Here is a 16,547-nt window from a genome sequence, read left to right as displayed (position 1 = left end):
TGCAATCCTCTGCAGTTCGAATAAGAAAAGGCCATATTGAGGTATTTACAACATTGAACCAAATGAGACTGAAACTTGCAAAAAACATTAGGTTAGGTACTGCCTCGCAGTAATTCCATTTGGAAAGGAATAAGAATTTTTTTTTTTTTTTTAAAGATATGATTTATTGTTAGCTTCCAATTCAGAAATACAAACAATTAATTTAAATCATAGGTAATGTATAGAAAAAGTAACAACATGATAGTTACGTATTATAATAAATTAAAAGTAGAAAAAAGTACATCCATTGTAAAGAGAAACAATAAGATTAATGGATGATTAATTTAAGGTGATAACATACCAATTTTTTGCTGCACTGATATGCTTAAAGTGGATAAAAGATTCAAAATTTGTTCGGCTTGGACCGTGACGAGTCGCTATAAGGTGCTTAGGCGCTTATCAAGTTCGTGATAAGTTTTATTAGCGTCATTACTTGTCCGTTTATTAGTTTGATTATAAGAGTTACCTCTCACTAGGAATAAGAATGAAATACGAAGAAATTTGGCGTCAGCAAAATTTGGATATTATTAAAAACTGAACTTTCAGCGACAATCTAGAGAGAACCATGGCTAAAAGTGAATTCTTTGGTATTTTTACACACAATATATGACAGACTAGCTGCTCACCACGTGCTACGCACAGACAGGATGATCTGGACTTCCTTACTGCTTTCAAATTTTTATCAGAAGCTTAACTATATTTTTGTATTCTGGTTTTGCATTTCTTTCTGAATGGAGAGGAAATTTTTTGTGGATGCGTCCCGTCGATCATGGTAAGATATTAATGCTAAAACCCGTAATTACAGCAGAGAATATTCTGAGGATGATTGCTGTTTAATTAATTAATCAATCAGAAAATGTCATGGGAAAAGAAATGATTACGTAATAGGTGAGCTCATGAAAGTTAATATTCTTGGACTCAAAGACTGCTCTTTAAAATTAACAAAGAGGTTTTCAGCCTATTTTTAAGTGGTTTAATTTAACTACACTTTGCCGTTGGGAACTGCGATTTCTGGCTCATCCATACAAACTAAGTGCAACATATGGTCCAAATCTGGTTTCTGTTTTGCTCCAATTATAAATCTTCGAATTAAAGAAATGGGGCCACAATTTGCAGTTTCGAACCAAAATTTCTGTCTTGGTTTAAAAATAACTTATGTGTCATTAGTTTTCTCACATACAAGCAAATAGTCAAATAAGGCATTTTGTCAAACGCCTCGGCAAATAGTCAAATATTCTTACTTAGATTGAAATTTGGTGTTTTACCCTAGTTTTAGACAATATAATCCATTGCTCTTGTAAAAAGAATTCTCTGTAAAAATAAGCAGGATACAAAAGTATTTTAAACGATTTTCAGATCCTGAATGCACATTTTTCAGCTCGTCATAAAACGTAGAATTTTAAAAGTTTAACATTTCAATGTACTAAAGGCATGTGAAAAAGTAGGAACGGGGGGATGGAAGTCAAAACCTGTGAACCTCGATATCTCTCGAACGAAGAAAGATATCGAGGTCCGGTTTGGACGAAAAATCATCTTAAATTGCATACTTTAAGATTCTAAAGGTCGAAATCCCGATATCGCATTTTTTAGTCAACATATGTGCTTTTTTCCAGTTTTTAGGTCTAGATAATTTCTTTTAAACGAAAAATTTACAAAGATCTCAATTTTTTATTTGAACCTAAACTAGTTTTTTAAATTGTTCGTCTTTTTCCGCATCCAACGAGTGGTCCATTAAGCTGGGGAACCAAACGGTTCCGGAGTTATGATCGATTGAAGTTTCCGCTCAACGCGCGCCGACCGATTTTCGCGCGCCAAAAAGTCGGATTTGGCTGTTATTAAATCAGATTGACTGTTCAAACTGAGCGAAATGCATTATTAGGGACTCTTGAGGGTCGCTGAGTTCAGAAATTACCGATACTTCCAAAAAATTCACGTTTTTAAAATTACAGCTCCGTACAGGACCACTGAGCGGCCGGTCGGCGCTCAGTGGGCCTCTAAAATAGCGCTACAGAGCTGTAATTTTAAAAACGTGAATTTTTTGGAGGTATCTGTAATTTCTGAACTCAGCGACCCTCAAGAGTCCCTAATAATGCATTTCTCTCAGTTTGAACAGTCAATCTGATTTAATAACAGCCGAATCCGACTTTTTGGCGCGCGAAAATCGGTCGGCGCGCGTTGAGCGGAAACTTCAATCGATCATAACTCCGGAACCGTTTGGTTCCCCAGCTTAATGGACCACTCGTTGGATGCGGAAAAAGACGAACAATTTAAAAAACTAGTTTAGGTTCAAATAAAAAATTGAGATCTTTGTAAATTTTTCGTTTAAAAGAAATTATCTAGACCTAAAAACTGGAAAAAAGCACATATGTTGACTAAAAAATGCGATATCGGGATTTCGACCTTCAGAATCTTAAAGTATGCAATTTTAGACGATTTTTCGTCCAAACCGGACCTCGATATCTTTCTTCGTTCGAGAGATATCGAGGTTCACAGGTTTTGACTTCCATCCCCCTAGCTCCCCCCAAAATTTTTTGGGGGTCTGAAAATTTGGGAAAAGAAGCGCTCAAGTATGAGTAATCAATAGACAAAGTCTGAAGAAATTCCAGAGGGGGCGAAAAAAGCCGTTTTTGCATCAAGCTCTTTACAAAATTCCGTAAGCTCTCAAAAGAGGGTTGTTCTAAATCGGCGATTTTGCCCCCCCCCCCCCTTATAGATTTTGCCCGGACTATTGGGAAATGACCATGCTTTTAATATCACATTAATTTTAACATTCATTGATGCCAATTTTTCGATTTTTAAATTCGACAAATTTTACAAATCTGCATTTATCCAAAAAGGCTATCTTCTGATTTGAATGAAAAGTTGTCTAATCGATTCCGCATCCATCGATATATGATAGCATGCATGGAATTTTTTTGTTCGCAAGATATCGTAATTTTTTTAACCAGCTTTATGGAGCGACAACGCTTTTTGAGACCAGACAGATAGAAATTTTAGCCCCCCAAAACACAGGGTAGCATTATATCCATGCTTTCCTATGTAATTTTTGGCGCTGAATCCGAATTTGACCATTTCATAACAAAATTGTCATCGAGAAGTTGCCAAATTTGGCAAAAATGGCTTAAAATCGGCTTTCTCGGCGGATTATGGCCAGTGACTTGCCAGGAGTTGATAAGACGACAGAAGTGATTATTTCTACAGTTAAAACTTGTTAAACTTTCTACTAGCTGTACAAATTCTTTCTGCTCACAGCAAAATTAAACGCGCGACAAGCGGCAAACTGAAAAAAACCACCAAAATCGGCGATTTTTGCGGTTTTTGTCCTACGTGTCTTGTTTTCAGATTAAAAGAATGTTTGTTGACTAAACTTATGAACAACATGAGCAGAATTCAATAAAATTGAACAATAAAATAAAATCGAACATATTCCAATGTTGCCAAGCTTAAACTAAATACTTGAACTTTTGCTGGTTTTGTCCATATTTGCCCTATATTCTTTGTTCACTTCTTATTTTTAAATTTTATAAATGCATCTCTCGTGCAATATAATATACTTCTGTAGAATAATGTAATTTTCAACTTAGATGTGTACTAATAACTAGTGTATTTAGTCCAGAGAGGAAGAATTCATAAAACAGTGAATTTTGTCAAATCGTGTCAAGAAATCAAAATTTGAAACATTAATGGAAAACTGTCTGCTAAAAATTAATGAATAAAATAAACCCTTCAGACTGATTTCATTAATACAAGACAGGACGCGTTTGCCAAAATTATGTTCAATTTTTGAATTTTGGCGGTATTTGACCATTATCATTCATCGCCCTATATTCAGTATACATTTTTATTTTATAATTCTGAGAAAATAGAGTTAAATAGAAAAAAGTAACAATACCAAAGTGAAGAAGACGCCCAGGAAAGGGCAATAAGGGGCTTAAAAAGGAACAAGGGCGCTCCAAATTACTGAGGACCTGTGGGAGGACAAGGCACTATGGCGGTTAGGCGTCGAGGGGCACGAGGGACCGCTGTTAAAGCTGCTCTTATAAACAGTAGTTTGTCGTTACACTCTGTATAATTCAGATTGTCCTAAGAAATGTTCATTCAGTCGTAAACAAGAGATTCAAATTCCAATTTTATTGCATTCTACTCATGTTCCCCGGTACACATAGCAATGGTCCTACAGCTTCGTTAGAAAACATGCGTAGAAAGACCTTCACTCTCACCGACAACCAGGGTTCGAAACTCATAGGCGCCAACGTGCCGATAAAATCGGCCAAGGCGCCTAAAATATGAAGGCTCTGCGCCAACTTGGCCCCTAAATATTTGGGCCCTAAAAATCTGAATTTCCATATCAGATGATTATTCAAAATTTTTAACACTACAAGTGAAAGCTTTTTCTATTCTTCACGATTTCATCCTTTGCGCTTTTGTCTTCCCCCAGTTATAGCTACTTACTAGTTCTGTTACGAAAACATCTTGCATCTAACTTTTCACTGCATGCACAGTATTATACAGGGTGTACCAAAAGTCCGTCCCACCCCTGCTAACTTTTAAACGAATTGAGCTAGGGTAATGAAACTTTGGGAATGTTCCTATCTCAAAGGGGACCATCTTTTGGGGGGGTCAAAATTTTGGTCCCCCCTCAGGGGGGGGGGGCGCGGGGGGCCCCCCAACTTTTTTTTTTCAAATGGCAACCCCTATCTTGTGATACATCATTCGAAAGAGCATAAAAAACTAAGAATTTTGGCACAAACCGCAGATCAATATCATAATTTTTGACTGAGTTATAATAGGTCAAAGGTCAAATTTGACCTATTTTCCAAAAATCATAACTCCGGTTCAAATTATCATAAAGAAAAAAATAAAACGGGAAAATCTACCAAATTGTGTCCGCTTTTAAGTAAAAATTGCAGAAATCACTTCGCTGTAATTTTAAGGGGGAGCTCGGACCCCCAAATACGTCAATTCAAAGGTCATTCAATTTTCCCGCGAAAAAAGGCAATTTCCCCTAGGTTTGCCTCCACATTATCTCAGTAAGGTCAAAATTAGTTCAACAATACGTTGGCAAGTCCCCAAATTTCGGGAAAAGTTAAAAAAAAAACGAAATTTAAACGGTCAAATTTAATCACCTTAAACTCGAGGTTAGCAGGGGTGGGACGGACTTTTGGTACACCCTGTATGAGCAAAAAGTCAATTTGACCGCTAAAAAATCTTCAATGGCGCCTAAAAATTGGACTTGATGCACCATTTGGCTCCTAAAACTCAAAAGTGAGTTTTGAACACTGCTGACAACCTTCACTTTTCAGTGGTGTCAGTTCACTAAAACCTGGGGGGGGGGGACGGCAGGCATTTAAAACCTGGGGGGGGGGGACGGCAGGCATTTTTTTTGTTCTTGTTGCTTGTTTAAATGATAGAGTACTTACATACAGATATTAATGGTATGATGAGGACAAACTATAAAAAACGTAGCTTGGTTCTTTCCCCTGATTTATTACTGTTATCTTTTTACCTCATATTTGACAGGCCTCCAGAAACATAGGGAGGGGGCAATCCCCCCCCCCTCCCCACAATGACGCCACTGTCATTTTATGGACATTGGCACATGAGAAGTTTGAACTTGAACGCTCATCATACTTGGGATGTCGTAAAGAACATCTTGTTCTTGTCAAATAAAATTGAGATTTAGCTGCCACCGAATTTCATGGTATTCTACACAGACTTGGTCCTTCGAAGAAAAAAGAGATGCCCTCTCACTCAGACTTACATAAGCCTCAAACTGATCAAATTGAGGGTATTCTGCATGGCTCTACCATCTCTTTCGCTATTGTCAGCAATATGCTGTGCACTTTGAGACAACGTTACATTAAGGTAAAAACTATGCTGTTAATGTGTCAGTTGACTCCTTTTTCTTATTGCATCATTCGAAAGTATGGTATGAACTAAGCTTACTGTTTCTTCCTAACTTTTATTGATAACGGCAACAAGGAGAAAAGGTCACGCGAAAGTGCAAAAAAAATTAGGGTGGCCAGCAGGCGTTCAAATGCAGTTTGGGTTTGAACCGCACACAGCATGTTCGTTGCTTGTGCATTTAAGCCTTATATTACATAGGCTGTCCCAAAACAACTGGCACAAAGGCTGTCATTCGAGAACTACAATAGATATTGACATGCGGTTTGCGGGAGGTGATAGCTCATACTCTTAGCTCTTAAACGAGCCTAAGTTGAGCTAGTTTGGTTAAAAACTCAACGAGTTACATAAATTTTCCCGAGACGTGTAAGAAAAACCCCTACGGATTTTTCGGTAATTTTTCATTCCGTTAACTTTACCTCCGCAAGCTTTGCAAGTGGTTAAGACGATATGAATCAAGTTTCCACTTGTCTGGATGCAAGTTTGAACTTTCCAGCAAGTGTTTCCATCACAGCCGAGAAGTTTTTTTCTGTTTGCAAAGTCCATTTAGTGAAATTGTCCGGCCTGATAACGCGTTTTTTTGCGTTTCGTCATGAGTTCACGCGCGCAGTTGAAGCAAGAGCAACGATACGCAATTCGATATTGCGTTCGTCGTTTTCACTTCGAATTCGTCGAAACACTTCTGAGCCACTGTCATTTCATTCACAGTTTCAGAGGCAGATGGTTCACGACGAACGCAATATCGAATTGCGTATCGTTGCTCTTGCTTCAACTGCGCGCGTGAACTCATGACGAAACGCAAAAAAACGCGTTATCAGGCCGGACAATTTCACTAAATGGACTTTGCAAACAGAAAAAAACTTCTCGGCTGTGATGGAAACACTTGCTGGAAAGTTCAAACTTGCATCCAGACAAGTGGAAACTTGATTCATATCGTCTTAACCACTTGCAAAGCTTGCGGAGGTAAAGTTAACGGAATGAAAAATTACCGAAAAATCCGTAGGGGTTTTTCTTACACGTCTCGGGAAAATTTATGTAACTCGTTGAGTTTTTAACCAAACTAGCTCAACTTAGGCTCGTTTAAGAGCTAAGAGTAAGAGCTATCACCTCCCGCAAACCGCATGTCAATATCTATTGTAGTTCTCGAATGACAGCCTTTGTGCCAGTTGTTTTGGGACAGCCTATGTACATAACTAGGGAAAAATTAAGAGTAAAAAACAGGTGTAAGCCCACCTCTACTACCTCCTCGAAATCCGCCGCCACCTCCTCCTCTGCGGTCTGAACTTGATCCTCGACCACCTCTACCTCTGTCTCCACCTCCGCGGCCTCCTCCGCCCCTGCCCATTCCGCCTCTTCCACCTCCTCGTCTATCACGGCTGTCACTTCTTGCGCGCGAATTAAACCTGAAACAAATATTTATCAGATGAGAAATGTGCAGACTGTATGTGCAAAAACGAAGGCAACAATAAAAGGAAAAAAAAAGAACAAAACCAATATGATGATCAGTCAAAAAGGACAAATTAACTGCTTAATATACGACAGAAAAAACTTATACGCAGCCTTTTGCAATGGCATATGGGAGGCTTCACCCGCACATGACAAGGCAGTATGGTGCAGGGACTGTATCAGACTTTCTCGCTCGGTGCCCACATTAAGGTGGCTGCATCACCTATCTCTCTGCGATTGGATATTTTAAGTACCATAGTGTTTGTTCAAAGGACTGATCTTTGACGTAATTCTCATCATGACATGTGATGAATGCATTCAGAGTAGACTTGTTGACACTATGAGGCATCTTCGATTAAATATGATGAGACAAATGATTGACAGTTGATGCTAGGACAGATTACAATATTTAGTTTTTTATATACATCACTTAGATAGGGATTACATACATAGAAAATATAAGTGGGTATGATAATTAGCAGGATTTAGCACATTTAACGACGCTGACACCCCTAAAATACATGCTCTCTTTAAAAAGTAACGAGGCACTCCTCCTGGTTTACAAAGAGTAAACACCACTTCTTGGTAGTATTAATTGATCGAAGTGTTAAATCAATCGAGGAAGTATTTGATTCACTCATAATTCATAATAATCATGAATGAATTACATTGGATACCAATGATTGATCATAAAATTAATAGAACATCGGCTTGAGGCCATAAATGTTTCTGAAATCTACCACTCAACATTAAGAAAAAAATTAAAGAGGAGCCTCGAAACCACAACGCCCTGGTCAGACGACATCTACTTGAGCTATGTCCCTATTCCATAAACGACTTCATATGCAGGACAAGTTGAAATTATTCTTGTTGTTAACATAATTCTTGTTTCTTGTTATAAAATTTGACTCATTTGTAAAAGAAATGTGCACAAATCAACAAATAAAGCTGTACATGGCATGTTGTCAAAGAACACTATTTGGAACTGTCGCTAAACATAATTACCCGATGCTAAAGGCTCTTCTCCATGTACTAGCTGGGTTTCAAACTGGCACCAATTCTCTACTATCTCAATCCATTCCCCACCAAATTCCTTAAAAATCTCATGATTAGATCAATGATTAGTCCCAAATACACAAGCTATCTTTGCAAATTAATGGGCATACCATCTATAAAAAGAAACCGTCAATGAGCCTCTTACAAGCCTCTGATTGGTGCATGGAGAAGAGCTAAGTAGATACAGGCAGCGTTGATCTGTCTGCATTGTTCAAGTAGGTTGTGAGAAATTTGTTGATCCCTTGTTCGAGCACGACTGTCAGCGCTACCTCTCAGTGGAGATTGACACAACACGGTCCAACTGGGTGGGACCATCGGCGCTCTGCAGCATCTGCCACAGTCTTTGATAAGACCTACCATGGTCCATCAGACAGCCACTGATCATTGCAGAAGTAAGAAATGTGTCAAGAGTATGTGCAAAATTAAGGAGCATAGTTAAACTTAGGAGAGCATGACAGCAGGCCGTTGCCGGTCAGCCTGGCCCTTACTTACACAATCAGCATTGATGAGTTCCGTCAGGATTATCCAACAGCTGGTGCATTCATACATAGATGCTCAAGATTTCTACAAGGGGCTCTACAATCTTGGAATGTTGATGGGACTGGAGAGCAGCAAATATACGTTTACTTCCCAAACATTATGGTCAGATTCGCACAAAAGTTAAAATTAGAGTTATTATTTTGAAACTCGCTCGCACACTGTTTGAAACAAGAAGCGAGTAAGTTTCAAAATAATGACTTTAAGTTTACTTCTACCACACACCTGATAAGCCACCCTAGTGGCTTACACATGAATGCCAAACATTTCTACCGAATTCTCTTAGGACCTCGATGGAACGTTTGAGCTGCTTCCAGAACGCAGAAGCTTGAAATGGTGTCAGATAAGTTGACTCTGACGAGGCATCTGAATTCATAAATTATAAGCGGTGTAACAGATGCAAAGGAGCACGCTGAACATCTTCACCTGAGACGGAGAAAGCCTTCAGTCCGTGAAGTGCATGGACGGAAAAGGACAGACTGGTTAGCGAACTAGTAAAAGTCTTTCAAGATAGACAGATCCACATAAGCAAGATCAATACCAGCGTGATGCATTCTGTCATCACTTGAATTGGGATCCGGGCTTGAGCATATTGAAGCCGCGTCCGGCGTCCGTGAGACTACTGCTTCTTAAAAATCGGAGACGAACGATAAATTGAAACTAATGCGCACTGGAGAAGAATGAGAATAGATAAAAGTTTACTTACATCTTGACCTCGACAAATGACTAAATAACTTCAAATTTTCAGATAAATCGCCTCAAAACCGGACTGAAATCAATTATGAATCAACATCAACAACGGGCGAAGCGAGTTGTCATAGTATGACATCAAATTCACGATGGCGACGGAAGCAACGAAGCATAGACTATGAATCAAAGACATTGAATAGAGTAAAGACGGTGCGCGTGCGCTGCAAGGCGGATAAATCCGCCTTGCGTGCGCTGTGAAATGGAGCGGTGGCCACTTCTCTTCCATTCTATAGGTACTCTATTCCATTCGCTATTATGGAACGCCGTTAGTGTCAAAACTCTTTTCTTGCGCGCGCGGAATTATTTTTTCTGGCGCGCGGAATTTTTTTTTCGGCGCGCGGAAGGAAAAAACCCGTTTTCGATGAAAATCTCTGAATCTCCAGATTCCGCGCCGGTTTTCGCTATATTTGCGCCGTTTGTGTCAAAACTATTTTTGTCGGCGCGCCGCTTCAAATCTGTTCCGCGCGCGGAATTTTCGATATATCGATTCCTGCTCGCCGTTTGTGTCAAAACTATTATTTTTTCCGGCGCGGCGCTCCAAATTAGACTCCAAATCTGTTCCGCGCGCAGAATTCTTTATATCTCGATTCCTGCTCGCCGATCGTGTCAAAACTGTTTTTTCCGGCGCTGCACCAGAAAATAATTCCGCGCGCCACTTTTCCGAATTATTTTCTGGTGCAGCGCCGGAAAAACCAGTTTTGACACGATCGGCGAGCAGGAATCGATAAATCGAAAATTCTGCGCGCGGAACAGATTTGGAGCGCCGCGCCAGAAAAAATAATAGTTTCGACACAAACGGCGAGCAGGAATCGATATATCGAAAATTCCGCGCGCGGAACAGATTTGAAATAGAGTACCTGTATAGCGAGAGTATGGACAGATCGCTTCATGGAGGGCTTAGGGCCCAAAAGTGCAGCCACCCTTCTAACCAACTTCTAACGCACAAAATTTCACTGCCAGTTTGCAGATTCCAATTCTAACTATTCTAACCATGATGGCAAAGAATGTACAGAAATGAGCGTTCTTCCGCGAATTGAGTAAATTTATGCAAAAACTGAGTCAAACACGTGCTTAATAAACGACGGTTCGTAACAATAGTATTAGTAAATCGTTCTGGATAATTGAAATTCATAGGTTGGCTGCATTTCTGGGCCCTAACTTTATTCGCAGAAGCATCGGTGAAGGCCTGATGGATTTTCGGAGTTTCACATCTGTCCATACTCTCGCTATACAGGTACTCTAATTTGAAACGGCGCGCCGACAAAAATAGTTTTGACAAAAATGGCGCAAATACATCGAAAACCGGCGCGGAATCCGGAAATTCAGAGATTTTCATCGAAAACGGGTTTTTTCTTTCCGCGCGCGCAAGAAAAGGGTTTTGACACTAACGGCGTTCCATAGGCCTTAAGAGTCCATTCCAAAGACATAAAGACGGAGTACTCAAAAAGCAAAACATGAAGCTTCTAGAGCTTCTTTTCAATCACCTCTACTATTGGCTAGAGGATTGGCGGCGAAATCGGGACAAGTTTGAATTCAAATGTAGGGCGGGAACTAATAAATAAAATTGCGGAAACAAAGTATTTTAGGTTGATTTTTGCCCAAATTCAGGTACACACTCATTTTTTTTAACTTTAGGTTAGTTTCAGTCCGTCGTCGACCGATTAATTTCATTTGGGAGTGACGTTGATCTAGAACTGTAACGGCCTGTTTGAACCTGCAGAACCACCATGAGCAGAAGAAAAACTAACTTTATGTGAGATTACTGCCTGTTACCGAGCAAAAGTAGGTGTATTATATTAGGACGCAGACCGAACTTTCTTAGTATATTCGTTTTAGGAATTTAAAATACGTTTCAAAGAAGAAATGTGCAAAAATCAAGAGGACAAGTTCAAATCAAATTTCCGTTTGCCGCCATGGATTCCCGCGCTCATTTACACACTCACACAAGCGCGCAGCGCCGAACCTAGCTTCACTTTTTCCCCGTGCTTTTAGATACGAGCGCTCCGTCTTTATGTCTTTGGTCCATTCGCATCACAGATTAGTCCAGATCGCTAACATCCAATCTAGCCAATGCTTAGAAAGCGTGAGTAATTTTGCTTCAAGTTAGGCAACTTTAGAAAATTGATGGCACTACCAGTAGTGAAAGGACTTGACCGGATTGAGAGAAATTTCCTCTTGATTCTGATTATAAAGCTTTAATAAAGTATAGATAGTAATGTATAATGATGGTTTTTGATCAAATAAGATTTTATCAAGTACTGTTATGCTAAGTATTCTGTTTCAATATTCTTACAACAGTTGGTAGCAATTAACTGCTCTCATGGGGGCCTGGCGGGAATTCAAAACTAGGAACCAAAAGTCTCATTTTGGCAGGATTTTGCTTTAATTTTCGGTTTCTAAGGCTTTAAACTTCAAAAATATGATATATTATAATCTGCAAATTGTTTCAATAATGTCATCTACTCAGTATACTGATGAACTCTGATTTGTTTATTTCCACCGATAAAGCACAAAAACATAGCCCGATTATACGAATAAAGAAGGAGAATTAATTAAAATACGGGTAAACAAGGCTAAAAATTATTGAAACACTTAAAGGCAGGACGTTTCGAGCTGCTACCAGCTCATTTTCAGCTGCAAAAACACATAAAAACAAGTAAAAAATTGAGTGGCGACCTGACCCCAGCCGTTATTATGAGTGGTTACGTGATAACGGCTGAGGTCAGGTCGCCACTCAATTTTTTACTTGTTTTTATGTGTTTTTGCAGCTGAAAATGAGCTGGAAGCAGCTCGAAACGTCTTACCTTTTAGTGTTTCAATAATTTTTAGCCTTGTTTACTCGTATTTTAATTAATTCTCCTTCTTTATTTATTTCCACCTTAATTATTTAATCTGGAAATATTGAACCACATAAATTCTACTGAGAAACTAATTCTTGAATTCTTCGGAACGTTTCATCCCACAAAAATCTGAAAAAGAAGTATTCTCCCGCCGAAAATCTGCTGAAAATAGCCAAAATTTCAGTTTTGGTTCCTAGTTTTAAATGCCCATGGATTTTCCCGCCAATGGCGCTCACAAAACTACTCACGCTCCTCCGCCGATGTTTTAGCGATCTGGACTGATCTGTGATTCGCATGCCGCACCTAGAGTAACCTAGAGTACCTGTTAGCGAGAGTATGGACAGATCGCTTCATGGAGGGCTTAGGGCCCAAAAGTGCAGCCACCCTTCTAACCAACTTCTAACGCACATTTCACTGCCAGTCTGCAGATTCCAATTCTAACCATGATGGCAAAGAATGTACAGAAATGAGCGTTCTTCCGCGAAATTGAGTAAATTTATGCAAAAACTGAGTCAAACACGTGCTTAATAAACGACGGTTCGTAACAATAGTATTAGTAAATCGTTCTGGATAATTGAAATTCATAGGTTGGCTGCATTTCTGGGCCCTAACTTTATTCGCAGAAGCATCGGTGAAGGCCTGATGGATTTTCGGAGTTTCACATCTGTCCATCCATACTCTCGCTATACAGGTACTCTAGTTTGGGCCAAAGAAACCTCGAACTACATGAAATCATATCGATAAAGCTTAAGAGGTCAAAAGGCTATAATACTAAATAAATCATGAACTTCTAACTCTTGAATGAATTCAGGACCACTTACTTAAGATAAAAAAACTGCAAAACATTTGATTTGAGGCGAAAGTGAAAAGAGAATGGTTAAAAAAAAGGGAAAGAAGAAAGTCTGGGTTTGGACATTGGACTTGTAAAACTGATTTTCAGAATGCACCTTAAAATGAGCCGATAGGCCGTGGCTCCAGGTTGTAAAATACGATGAATATTATTGCCAAATGCTTGGTAGAAGTCGAAAATGGATTTAAATTAATTAAAATTAAGAGATTTCGAGTTGTTTGGATCATTTGTGTTATCAATCTGCGTTTGTTTACACGACCCACATACGGCAGGGGCACGCAGAGGATCGATAATGGAAATCGTTCAAAAGAGAGATAATATTCTCCGCGCGCAGAAAAATCGATATATCGAAAAAGTGGCGCGCGGAATTATTTTCTGGTGCAGCGCCGGAAAAACCAGTCGGCGAGCAGGAATCGATATATCGAAAATTCTGCGCGCGGAACACATTTGGAGCGCTGCGCCGGAAAAAATAGTTTTGACACAAACGGCGCAAATATATCGAAAACCGGCGCGGAATCCGGAAATTCAGAGATTTTCATCGAAAACGGGTTTTTCCTTTCCGCGCGCCGAAAAAAAATTCCGCGCGCCAGAAAAAATTCCGCGCGCGCAAGAAAAGGGTTTTGACACTAACGGCGTTCCATACCCATGGCCCAATGCGCGGTCTAGATTGTATTATACGTCAATAATGTTCAATGTTCCTATATATTCTCACAGATTAGTCCAGATCGCTAACATCGGCGGAAGAGCGTGAGTAGCTTTGTGAGCGCCATTGGCGGGAAAATCCATGGGCATTTAAAACTAGGAACCAAAACTGAAATTTTGGCTATTTTCAGCAGATTTTCGGCGGGAGAATACTTCTTTTTCAGATTTTTGTGGGATGAAACGTTCCGAAGAATTCAAGAATTAGTTTCTTAGTAGAACTTATGTGGTTCAATATTTCCAGATTAAATAATTAAGGTGGAAATAAATAAAGAAGGAGAATTAATTAAAATACGAGTAAACAAGGCTAAAAATTATTGAAACACTAAAAGGTAAGACGTTTCGAGCTGCTTCCAGCTCATTTTCAGCTGCAAAAACACATAAAAACAAGTAAAAAATTGAGTGGCGACCTGACCTCAGCCGTTAACACGTAACCACTCATAATAACGGCTGGGGTCAGGTCGCCACTCAATTTTTTACTTGTTTTTATGTGTTTTTGCAGCTGAAAATGAGCTGGTAGCAGCTCGAAACGTCCTGCCTTTAAGTGTTTCAATAATTTTTAGCCTTGTTTACCCGTATTTTAATTAATTCTCCTTCTTTATTCGTATAATCGGGCTATGTTTTTGTGCTTTATCGGTGGAAATAAACAAATCAGAGTTCATCAGTATACTGAGTAGATGACATTATTGAAACAATTTGCAGATTATAATATATCATATTTTTGAAGTTTAAAGCCTTAGAAACCGAAAATTAAAGCAAAATCCTGCCAAAATGAGACTTTTGGTTCCTAGTTTTGAATTCCCGCCAGGCCCCCATGAGAGCAGTTAATTGCTACCAACTGTTGTAAGAATATTGAAACAGAATACTTAGCATAACAGTACTTGATAAAATCTTATTTGATCAAAAACCATTATTACACATTACTATTTATACTTTTTTCAAGCTTTATAATCAGATTCAATAGGAAATTTCTCTCGATCCGGTCAAGTTCTTTCACTACTGGTAGTGCCATCAATTTTCTAAAGTTGCCTAACCTGTAGCAAAATTACTCACGCTTCTGAAGCATTGGCTAGATCATAGAGTACAATAGAGTCGCAAAGTACTGGATCGCCGTTGAAGTCACTTTTCGAGGCTGTTTTGTCCAGTTCTCCGGAGACTAGTGTGCGGCGACTAGCGACGACGCATACGCAGAGACTCGCGCTCAGCGCTCCCCACCTCCCCACTCCCGACTCGGCTCCGTTCGTCGGCTAGGTCTAGAGTCCCTTTATACCCAGAGTAACGACAACTCGATTATCAGCTGACTGGCAGCCGACCTTGGCTGGCCATGGAGGCCGAAACTAGTGCACTCAAACGAACGATATTGAGGGATAAGGATCAGGAATCCTGCGATGTCTGTCACACAAAAACAACAACATCAACAAATTGATCAATTAAAACGAAAATTAGATTGGTTTGTGAATAATTTCTTAATCTATTTTCATTTTAGACCGATGGAAATAACAATTTACTCTTGATAAACCAAAATTAGGTAATATTTTCATTATTCTTGTTCACATTCGAGGTACCGCCATCTTGGTGCACTAGTTTCGGCCTCCATGAGCGAGAACCAATCAGAATTGGATTTTTTTTAGGCCACTTTCAGCCCAATCCTGGCCCAACCAAAAGTGAGTTGTCGTAACTCTGGGTATAAAGGGACTCTAGCTAGGTCCACACACATTGAATCAGCTAAGTAGGCCGGTAATAAGTCTGAAATTGAGTCCATATATGAATATTACCCAGGAGTAACATACATTAATGGATTCGTTATGGCTTTGAATATCTATTTATAGCAAAATTTGCACAAATTAATATAGATGGAATTTAAAAAAGTCGAAAAAACACAAGCAGTCGTTGATTTCTCCATAAGCCACCGTGTTAAAAAATGCCGGTTGGTTCACAACTTGGTAGTTAAGTCAGAAATTAAATCCTATATGAATATTCTCCAGGAGTAATATACATCAATGGATTCATTATGGCTTTGACTATCTAATTATAGCAAAATTTGCACAAATTAATATCGATTGAATAAAGAATGTCGAAAAAACACAGGCAGTCGTTGCTTTCCCCGTAAGCCGCCGTGATAAGAAATGCCGGTTGGTTCACACTTGGTATAAGTCAGAAATTAAATCCCAATATGAATATTATCCAGGAGAAATATACATCAATGGATTCATTATGGCTTTGACTACCTTTAAATAGCAAAATTTGCAAAAATTAATGCTGATTGAATTATAAAATACCTAAAAAACACAAGCAGTTCTTGATTTCTCCATAAGCCGCCGTGTTACAAAATGCCGTTGGGTTCGCAAATGGTTCACTATTTTCGGAGCACACGTGGCTCGGAAACGCCTGTTAATGGATTGGCTTCATCGGCGCTCCAGTACTTT

At 39.3% G+C, this 16,547-nt stretch overlaps 2 protein-coding genes across 5 annotated transcripts in view; one reads left to right on the top strand and one right to left on the bottom strand.

The window, feature by feature from the left end:
* The window catches only part of LOC109034963 (probable ATP-dependent RNA helicase DDX5), a 60,299-nt gene extending 50,453 nt beyond the window's left edge, over window positions 1-9,846 (bottom strand). The window contains exons 1-2 of one of the 4 annotated variants that reach the window (XM_072306459.1): window positions 9,689-9,846; window positions 7,177-7,346 (exon numbers count right to left, since the gene is read on the bottom strand). In XM_072306459.1, coding sequence (XP_072162560.1) covers window positions 7,177-7,346; window positions 9,689-9,690 — 172 coding nt within the window. In that variant the 5' untranslated portion in view covers window positions 9,691-9,846. Of the gene's footprint in view, window positions 1-340; window positions 360-7,176; window positions 7,347-8,937; window positions 8,964-9,688 lie in introns of those variants that run through there. The other 3 variants (XM_072306458.1, XM_072306460.1, XM_072306461.1) reach the window with 3 other exon arrangements.
* The window catches only part of LOC109034971 (Bromodomain containing 8), a 50,465-nt gene continuing 34,506 nt past the window's right edge, over window positions 589-16,547 (top strand). The window contains exon 1 of the mRNA XM_072306457.1: window positions 589-811. Coding sequence (XP_072162558.1) covers window positions 793-811 — 19 coding nt within the window. The 5' untranslated portion in view covers window positions 589-792. The remainder of the gene's footprint in view (window positions 812-16,547) is intronic.

The sequence above is a fragment of the Bemisia tabaci genome, chromosome 1, assembly GCF_918797505.1.
Source record: "Bemisia tabaci chromosome 1, PGI_BMITA_v3".
Lineage (NCBI taxonomy): Eukaryota > Metazoa > Arthropoda > Insecta > Hemiptera > Aleyrodidae > Bemisia > Bemisia tabaci.
The sequence above is the reverse complement of the archived record's forward strand: the minus strand, read 5'-3'. Positions and strand labels throughout refer to the sequence as shown.